This window comes from Leucoraja erinacea, chromosome 26 (genome assembly GCF_028641065.1).
Source record: "Leucoraja erinacea ecotype New England chromosome 26, Leri_hhj_1, whole genome shotgun sequence".
NCBI lineage: Eukaryota > Metazoa > Chordata > Chondrichthyes > Rajiformes > Rajidae > Leucoraja > Leucoraja erinaceus.
In genome coordinates, this window is record NC_073402.1 from 17,646,153 (window position 1) to 17,656,295 (window position 10,143).

Here is a 10,143-nt window from a genome sequence, read left to right on the forward strand (position 1 = left end):
TTGATGCCTGACCTTGGTTTGGCATCTAATCTTTGTGTTACAACCAGTGCTGGAAAATTTCTGAGAAGCAAATGCCATGATAAAATTTTCTGCAACTTTGTGGCATGAAAATCAATGCTCCATTTCAACAGAGTAAATTTTGCAAAATGTATTGGTGTAATTTAAAAATATACTGCAAGATGAAACATAGAAACGTAGAAAATAGGTGCAGGAGTAGGCCATTCAATGTAATCATGGCTGATCATCCAAAATCAGTACCACGTTCTGGCTTTTTCTGCATATCCCTTGATTCCCTTAGCCCTAAGAGCTAAATCTAACGGTCTCTTGGAAACATCCAGTGAATTGGTCTCGACTGCCTTCTGTGGCAGAGAATTCCACAGATTCATAACTCTCTGGGTGAAAAAGATTTTTCTCATCTCATTCCTAAATGGCCTACACCCTTATTCTTAAACTGTGACCCCCCCGTAGTTCTGGACTCTCAAAACATCGGGAACATTTTTCCTGCATCTACCCTGTCCAATCCTCTGAGAATTTTATATGTTTCTATAAGATACCCTCTCATCCTTCTAAATTCCAGCGATTACAAGCCCAGTCGCCCCATTTTTTCATCATATGTCAGTCCTGCCATCCTGGGAATTAACCTGGTTAACCTACGCTGCACTCAGTAGAAATAATGTCCTTCCTTAAATTAGGAGACCAAAATTACACACAATATAGTTCTTGATAGCTAAATAAAATATAATGGTTAGGATTTTAAAATAATGTTCAGATAAGTGTACAAAATATATATTCTGCTAAAAGGACAGAACAAACTAAAGGTTATGAAACTTCATCAATGAATGATGACATAGAGGAACGAGTTGGGAGAAGGGTAGAGGTACATATTAAGTACATCAACAGTTGGGGAGTACGTGCCAAGAGAGTACAAAATGGGTAGGAAAAAAGTCAAAATCATTCAGAATCAAGGTGGACCTATGAACTTAACAAGGAACTTAAAACAAATAGCAAAATATTGTTCATACATCAATAAAAATGGCAGGTTAAGGTGTAATGGGGTAGATGGTTAGATAGAACTGATGAGCAATAGATGGTGAGACGAGGAATGAGATTATTCGGTTTAAAAAGCAGAAGAGCTATATTAAATAAATTAATCAAGCATAAAAAAGTAAAACCCCTGATCTGGATAGATTGCATATATGTGGAATGTGGCCTCACTAGCATTCATAAAGGGTCAGGAAATTCCTGGGATTGCTTCTTTCACCAGTTTGATGAAATGCGAGTTAAATGTTCTGTACAACGGTGACTGTCAGATCTTTCCACTGTACCACAACTACTATCCCATGCCTTCGCACAGCCTCAGCACACCACCGTCGCAGCATCAATGCATTTGAAGTATTAAATGCCATAGAGATCCGTTTACCATCGCCAATTCTCTGCTAGTTAAATACAAATGCATCTTGTAACGTCGCAACCGGAGTACTGGATTCAACAGATTGAAGCCATTCCTGGCCAAAATCTTGCTCTAGTATCTTTGTTCCTGGCCACTGAGTGGAGACCAAGGATCATAGATCAGAGATCTCCGCTCTGGTATCTTTGGTGGAGACTGCATCACGTGATTTGAATCATGTGACTTGGGTAAAATGGCTGCGCACGGAGCGAGGTTGTTGCTGCTGCTCTTCTGCTCCGTCCTGGAAACATTATCATGGCAAACAGTCCGCAATAGCACGCAGCCGCCTCCCGTGGTCATTTGGCACGGCATGGGTGAGTACAAGGAAACAAAATATCAAATATATTGACAATTGAATATATTCAGGAAGTGATTGATCTGATATTTTTCTGTCCCTCTTTGGTAACAAAATCGTTGATGCTTTATACTGATGTGCAACTCATAAACAGTTAATTCAGAATTATTTAAAACGTCAATTGGAACCATTCAGTGTTTGGTGTAGCATTATTCTCCTTGATATGGTCTTGTAGTCTATGGTTATTTGTGATATTTGAAACGTAAATGCATGCATTTTTAGCCTTGTATAAAACTAACTTCCTCGCATCGTCAACAATTCCCATTGCACTGTGTTCAAGCTTTGAGATCACGAAATATAGAAATGAAAGTTGTTAAGGCGCTCACGGGAAAATCATTCTAAATACGCATTTATTAAAGTTATGCAAATATTTTGTGCCAGAACTTGGAAACATACCGTTATCTAGTGTTCTACCCTTACTTTTACATTCTAATGTAACTCATACAGATTTTAAAAAATCAATTGATGACTTTTATGAAAGAAGAAAATTACTATGCTATTGTTAAGATTTTATATTGTGGTGATTACTATATTTTTTATTATCCTGTACAATTTACTCACTTTAGGTGACAGTTGTTGTAAAGGACGTACCTTGCATTTCATCAAACTGGTGAAAGAAGCAATCCCAGGAATATATGTCTTGTCTTTGCAAATTGGAAACAGTATTAAGGAGGTGTGTGTGAGAAAAAATGTAATGATAACAACTGAGCCAACTTTTTTTATGTAATTTTTTTGTGCTCTTAATAATCATGTAACTGTTTTATTTTATTTTTTTTAAAGGTTTGCACAAAAAATGATACTGAACAGAGCTGACATGGATTTATGAAATGAAAACCATGTTTGACTATTCTATTGGAATAGTCTATTCTTTTAGGTACATCAAACTAAGTGAAAATGGGGGATGGGGTGTATTTAAATGTTATGCCTTTGACTCCTTTTTAAAGCATACCTTAAAATCTGCCCTTTAAACTACAGTTTAGGTTGTCCACTCTAATGACTACCTGTATCTTGTCAAATGTTGTTTGGTAACACACCTGTGAAGTATTCTGAAACAGTTCATTACGTTAAAGGCACTACATAAGTAAATGATTTGTTGTACTGAATATTGTGGTTATTAGTTGTAATGAAGACCGCTTATATTTCTTTAGAAAATAAAACAAAGGGTTGGATCAGGCAGTATCTGCGGAGGGAATAGACAGATAATGTTTTGAGTCACGACCCTTCTTCAGACGATCTAAGATTTTTTTGTGTCTATTTCTTTTAAAGTTGTTTAAAGATCCCTTTTAGCAAGTGGCCCCTAGGTGGCTGTAATGTATAATGAGATGGATAAGATTTGGGCTAATTCTTTACCCTACTTTCCTAACCCATTGAATAATGTGACTTTTACATTTTGTTTAATCAATGTCATTTGAAAGTAGATACTGAGTGCATGTAGGTTAAGCCTTTTGTTCTCAGACTTAAACAAAAACCAAAACAAATAATGGTGCTAAAAAGTTGAATGTTGCCTGAAATTATCCCATAACGCACATTCACTTCTCTTGGTTTAATTTTAGGATAGGGAACAATGCTGAAGATGCTTTCAGGCTGAATATTTGGCAGATAAAACAATATTTGTATATCCTCTTATAAAGTTTCGTTTTATATTCAATTTCTGCAAATCATGGCTCCACACTGACCACCCCCGACACCCACCAGTTCCACCACCACCACCACCAAATATGACTACCAATAAGTGTTTTCTTCATGGTTGCTTTGGGTAGTTTTATCGATAGCCCTGTTTTTATTAATCCATATAGTTATTTTTGCAGGTTTGTGATTGGAGGTAAATGTGGCAAAGACTAATGCTTTTGAATCTTTCATTCATTTTTGCACAAATCTGAGGCATGTCATGGGTGGGTAATGAAAAACATAAGCATTCGATTATAAATTCAATTAGTTGGGCTACAACGTAAACCAAGAGTCTGCAACCAGAGAGCAGCTAATGCTATAGTCCAAGGAGTGAAGCTGTGAACATATCTATGTGGTTCACCACATAGGTTCATAGTATTTTATTAAGATAAAAATGAAGTGGATGTTGCAAGATTAACACAATTTAGACATACTGAATTATTATGTTAATTATTAAATGATTAAGAATTAAACTGCCAAGTTTCAAAAATCTAAAACGCATTCTAGATGTATTGTTAATTATACAATTCCTCAAAGTTGATGTGTATTAGGAATCTTTCTTTTTAGGACATTAAGAACAGTTACTTCATGAATGTAAATGATCAAGTAGAGTTGGTGTGTAATATATTATCCAAGGACAGGAAGCTGAAGAATGGATACAATGCAATGGGCTTCTCTCAAGGTGGCCAGTTTATGTAAGTGTGACCAATAGGACCATTGCATTGGGGAAAAAAATGTCATTTGTAGAACGTATTCACATTCCAAAGTATTTTGCAGCCAATTAAAACAGTTTTGTAAAATATAGTCAAATAAGGGGTATTTTATAGTTGGCTGCTCAGTTGGCAGATGGAATTCTCTCATCAATGATTCTGTATCCATTACAGAAGAGCTGTAGCACAGAGGTGCCCTTCTCCACCTATGATTAATCTTATCACATTTGGAAGTCAACATCAAGGTAACATTTAAAGTTCATTGTACTATTTGTTCCATTTTTTTCTATTGTAAGGACTTATCTGCCAAGCTACACTGACTTCCCACACTCTACAATGCCCACGCCATTCTGCTTCCTAAACCGTTCTCGTATTTACCATTACCATCCCTCAAAAGCTACTGCAGGAAACAGAAACTAAGGTGCATTATTGTGAAATTGGTAATAGTGTTCCAACGTTAACTTCAGTAAATCCATTCAGCAAGTTAATTTGGAGAAGCAACCTTCTTGAAATTTCCTTCAATTGAGATCAATCACTGCACAGAAACTGCATGCACACCAATGATGCACTCTAATCAAGAATGTTATCATCTCTATTTGTTCTATCGCTCCAAATTTGTCATGCCATTTGAACGCAGACTACTAAATTTAAAATGAAACAAATAGTTAGATGAAGCATAAGGTCATATGGTAGTACAGAAGGAAAACAGGCCATTTGGCCCAACTCTGCCATGGCGACCATTGGACACCCTTCCATATTAATCCCTTCTCCAGCACTTGGCACTCCAACCTTTTGTCCAAGCAATTTCAAGTCCTCATCAAGGGACTCTGCTTCATCCACTCTCTCAGGTAATGCACACCAGCAGGCAAGATGAGTCAGAACCGATCTGGAACCAAACATGCAATCATTACCGCAAATCATATTGAATGTACCAAAAGCCTGAACCTGCAGATTTCACATTGTATCAACATTTTTATTAACACGGAGAAAAAATTCAGATCTTTAGATTAGATTATTTTATCTCTTGCACCTGCCTACCCCCCCCCCCCCCCCCCCCCCCCTTTCCACCTTCATTTTCACCACTAGGGGTGTATGGTGTTGATGGTGTATTGCATCAACTTTTTTATGAACAACGAAAACAATTCTGATCTTTCATTTAAACCAAGTTATCATTCTATCTTTTGCACCTGTCTCTCCCCACCTTTCATTTCCACCATGAGGAGTGTACGGATTACCCCGCTGTCCTGGAGAAACTTCTCAATTCTGCGATTGGATAAGGAAATTGCTGAACGTTGGTGCTTACAGAAACTCCATTCAAAAGCAGTGAGTACCAACACTTATGTTTGAAGACACTTCCATCTTGCACTTATTTCATGAATTGCCTGACTAGTCAAAATTAAGGCAAAATTGAATCAGTAAATATATTTTTGTGCACATATACCCTTGTCTTTTCCAGTGGGTTTTTTAGAGAATCGCTGCAGGTTTCTCTTCTGGAACGTCACCTTTTCTAAACTACAGTTTTGGTTATATACTCTAACTTCGTGTATCTTTAGTTTAGAGATACGGCACATAAACAGCCCCTTCTGCCACGAGTCCTTGCCGATCTTCGATCACCTGTCAACGCTAGTTCTGTTATCTCACTTTGATGCCTTTGATGTGTATCTTTCCTTCAATTTGAAATTACTTTCTTACTAGTTTGGTGCAGGCAGAATACTGGCATGATCCTCTGAATGAAGAACTTTACAGGAGCAAAAGTGTTTTCTTGGCAGACATTAACCAAGAAAGGGTATGTGGTCAATATTATTTAATTATTTTGCTTCACGTTGGAAATTCCAAGTAGTGAACTCCATCCATGAAATGTATCCAGCCACCATTACGAATCACTTTGTATCTAATCATTTTTGTCCAGCACTGCGTTCCCTTTTGTATCACAGACTATCAATTTTGCTGCTGGTTTTGAGCATTGTTATATAGTGGCAACTGAGTTTCAATATGCAGAATAGATATCAGATGATATTTTAATCTGGTTTAAATGTTCCTTTGGGAATGTAACAGCCACCAATATTGTGTTGCAGGGCATCAATGAAAGCTATAAGGAAAATTTGAAATTAAACAAGTTTGTAATGATAAAATTCTTGAAGGATTCTATGGTTGACCCTATTGATTCAGAGGTGAGAATGCAATGTTTTGATTCTGTATATTTAATGGTACTTTTTGGTATTAATAGTTGCAGTTTTATAAAGTTCTATAAAATGCTGCTTTTAGGACTTTCTTGTTCATATGGATATAGCTGTAATATCAGCTACACTTCTTCCCATCTGCATGAGCATCTAAATCTACTATCTGCTCCCTTATTTTATTTTTTTTGGACTATAGTTTATGTGGAATAAATGGGTCATTGACAGAGAAGGAAACTCATGACCTAAAGCCCTATTGTCTCTCCAGTTACGGAAAGCTGGGCCATCTCCTCCAGCCTGGAGAGGGACCGGAGAGAGAGACATGATCTCTTGTAGTCCACTATACTCTTGCCTGTATCCTTGGTAGCTTAGGACAGCGTTGAGAATCTGTTCAGTTAAGAACTGATTTAATCAGAACAACAAAGTTGGTTATTTCCGGATAAAGTTACTAGGAAATCTAACAAGCATAAGGATTGATGGCAGTTCAGAATTCAGCAACAACAAACCAATATATTGATTAAGAAAGGTGGAAAATTCATATTAGAGTAATTTCACTTCCCATGGAGGTAGTGAAATGACAGTTTGTCAGACTGATTCTTGGGATGGATGAACTGTCATATTTTAAAAAAGGTTGGGTTCTTTCCACCTGAGTATTGAGTGAAGATCCTAATTTCTACTCCTACTCTTAATTGTCTGCAGGCTCTTAAGTCCCTGTTAAAATGAAACTAAACATTTTAAAATAATTGTTTCAAAATTCAAGCAACATCACAAGATGTACGGTGCTTTATATGACACAAAATGATTCATTCTGAATTCTGTTCCAGTGGTTTGGTTTCTATAAAGCTGGCCAGGCCAAGGACACATACACCTTGCAAGAGAGTGCTCTTTATCAGGAGGTAAACTTTAATTTTACTTGTAATTTCCCTTTTTCTATAATATACAAAGTTAATTGTTAATTGTTAATTGATATGATTTGTTGCTGTCAAAGCCACAATTTAATACTCTCTGTGCTGAGCCATCATTTTGATTTATTTCATTCTTTGGAGCAGAAATTTGATTTTGAGTGCTACAATTTATGACTTGGCAGTGAGTAAGGAACAATGACATGTTTCAGAAGTGTCTGACTTGGTGAATTTGCATCTGGTGGCATTCCCATGTGTGTGCTACCTATGCCCTTCCAAGTGGTAAAGATCTCGAATTTTGATGTTGAAATGTAAGATGATGTGCCAGAGGAAGGGAGAGTGAATATTTAAAGTAGTGACTAGGGTTCCCATCAAGTAGGGTGCTTTGACCTGGATGATGGTTTGCAACACGTTCATCTACGCTACGGAATGTGTTTCAGTAACTCTTGGCGTCTGACTTGCTCAGTTGGCCAGAGTATTTAGGATGGGTCAAATGAAGATTCTGGGATGTGGCAATGCTAATACGCAGGTCTAAAACACTGCTGTTTTTCTGCACCCCCCCATTTCAATTGTTGTAATATTCTGATAGGAGTATAGCCAATCAGACTAGTTGTACCAAAATTTGGCTAGATGGGGTCCAGATTCAGTTGTTGGTGTGCACTATATTTCATGATCTCAACTGAAGAAATGGTGAGGTGGTCAGCTTACCTGCTTAGATCATTGTTTAGCAACCACTGGTGGAAATGCCAGTTGTGCAAGAATATTTATGGCTTGGATAAAACAGAACCTTTGGGAGGCAGGAATGGTAGTCAGATGAGCAATTTACCAGGAGCCACCAAAACCCCAAGAAATGAGTCTTGAATAGAAAATCAGTGAAAATATTTATTTTGTTTCCAGGATCGATTGGGGTTGAAGGCAATGGACAAACTGAACAAACTGGAATTTCTAAGCGTGGATGGAGATCACCTTGAATTCTCACAGGAATGGTTCATCACCCATATAGTTCCTTACCTAAACTGATCTTGTTAATGCTGCAGCAGATGAACAAATCAATTTGACCTAAATCAAAGCATCTATTTCCTTGCAATATAATTTCTATAAATACTAATTCACTCAAAATATAATTAAGTTCAAACATAAATCATCCTTGTGACCATTCTACAAAGACAGTACCTTTTTTGTATAAAGGGGATCAATTCTGTACACAGCTTCCTTATAAGATGTGAGGTTTGTCTTGAACCTTTATTTTATAATGTAAAAATCACACCTAAGACAATTTGATTGACATACCACAGCCCCATGAAAACCATTCTTCATCTTATCTGTTTGTCCAAGTCCATTCATTTCTGTGTCAGTGAATTGGTCCACTGAAGGAAAGGTCAGCCTGTTCAAAGATTTGACCATCGTCTCACACAGATGGTTTGATGGGAAATACTCTGTGTTTCTAAACAGTTTGAAAAGCTGCTGAATCGGTTTCTGTTCAGCAATGACTTGAATATTAACATTTCTAAAGGCTCGATAATTAATCCAGAGTCACTAGGTGCTATTTCTGTGGATTTGTAAGTTCTATAGCTTGCTAAACCACAGGTTCAGAGGAAGTTCCCAGTTCCTTAAACTGGTTTCCATTTGAAAAGTTCATTTAAAAAAACCTTTGAGTGGGCTGCAACCCCTGCTTTCCCTCTCTCCGTCCCTCCCCTACCCTAGTTTCACTGTCCTCCTGATTAATTTTACTGTTGTATGCCTCGTCACCGACCCCACAGTGAACAATGAACCATTCTACATTTCCCTAATCATCGTCTGCTTTGATCTGTCATATTCGTACCTTTCCCTTCGTTATGTCTAGTTTCCCTCCCCTGACTCTCAGTTTGAAGAAGGGTCTTGACCTGAAACACCACCCATTCCTTCTCTCCAGAGATGCTCCCTGTTCTGCTGAGTTACTCCAGCATTTTGTGTCTATCTTTGCTGAGTATGAAGCTTGGTGACAAGACCACAAAATCAGAACAGATTTTGAACTCTTTAATATTGGGTTTATGTGAAATGTTACTTACTTTTCTTAAATGGCAGTGTACATTAACATTTGCTATATACTACTGAGATACCAATCACTAATTGAAAAGAATGCAAATTTTGCATCTGAAATGTTGTGAACATTATGTACAATACATTATAAAACGTGCATAAAATGCTGAAATGGCCACAATTTTCTGTTAAGGTGTTGCATAGTGATTAGTAATGTATTAAATTTTGAAATTGCGTTCTCATTTTTAAGATTCATGTTTTCAAAAGCTCCACTGCATTTCAAAATGACCACATAAAGCATGCATGTACATTTTCATTTTTTCCTACTGTTGTATTAAATAAAATTCCACTTACATTTTGAAACTCATCTGCCTTTGTTTATTCAAACCACAATGTGGAATTATTTTATAGACACTTCTAACTCCTAGAATAAAGGTTTGCAGGTGTGGTGGGACCGAGAGACCAATAAAAAGTATACACTTTTTAATTAAGCTACTTTTTGGTACAATGTGGCAATATAAACTTAACATTGCTATCTTAACATGGATTCCATCTAGCTATTTCCATTTTCATTTCATATTTTGTTTCTACTGGGAACAAATGCATTGGAAAAGCCACCGGTGTGTAAATATGTGAAATAGATAGAATGTGGGATTGGGTGAATGCACAGTCTTTACCCAGTCATGTTATCAAAATCAGAGGACCGGTTTAAGGTGAGAAGGGAAAGATTTAATAGGCTTTAAAGGAAACCTGAGGGGCAACTTTTTTTATACAGAAGGTGGTGGATATATGGAACAAGCTGCCAGGGGAGGTGGTTGAGATAGGAACTGTAACAACATTTCAAAGACATCTGGACAGGTAAATG

The 10,143-nt window shown here is 37.1% G+C and overlaps 1 protein-coding gene across 2 annotated transcripts; it reads left to right on the forward strand.

Moving 5' to 3' along the window:
- Nucleotides 1–1,604: 1,604 nt before the first annotated feature.
- On the forward strand, nt 1,605–9,645 carry LOC129709717 (palmitoyl-protein thioesterase 1-like). Of its 2 annotated transcripts, none has more exons than XM_055656244.1 (9): nt 1,605–1,761; nt 2,369–2,475; nt 4,038–4,165; nt 4,355–4,425; nt 5,404–5,503; nt 5,876–5,966; nt 6,256–6,351; nt 7,182–7,253; nt 8,157–9,645. In XM_055656244.1, exons 1-9 carry the CDS (start codon nt 1,641–1,643, stop codon nt 8,277–8,279), a joined length of 909 nt encoding a protein of 302 aa, XP_055512219.1. In that variant the 5' UTR covers nt 1,605–1,640; the 3' UTR covers nt 8,280–9,645. The 2 variants fall into 2 exon arrangements, with proteins under 2 accessions (XP_055512219.1, XP_055512218.1); XM_055656243.1 differs by having other exon boundaries at nt 1,607–1,761; nt 5,401–5,503.
- Nucleotides 9,646–10,143: the final 498 nt, after the last annotated feature.

Coding starts and splice junctions, on each gene's coding strand:
- LOC129709717 (XM_055656243.1), top strand. CDS start 1,641: ATGGCTGCGCACGGAGCGAGGTTGTTGCTGCTGCTCTTCTGCTCCGTC. Junction 5,504..5,875: donor AGAAACTCCATTCAAAAGCA/GTGAGTACCAAC, acceptor CTTTCTTACTAG/TTTGGTGCAGGCAGAATACT. Junction 7,254..8,156: donor AGAGTGCTCTTTATCAGGAG/GTAAACTTTAAT, acceptor TTTTGTTTCCAG/GATCGATTGGGGTTGAAGGC.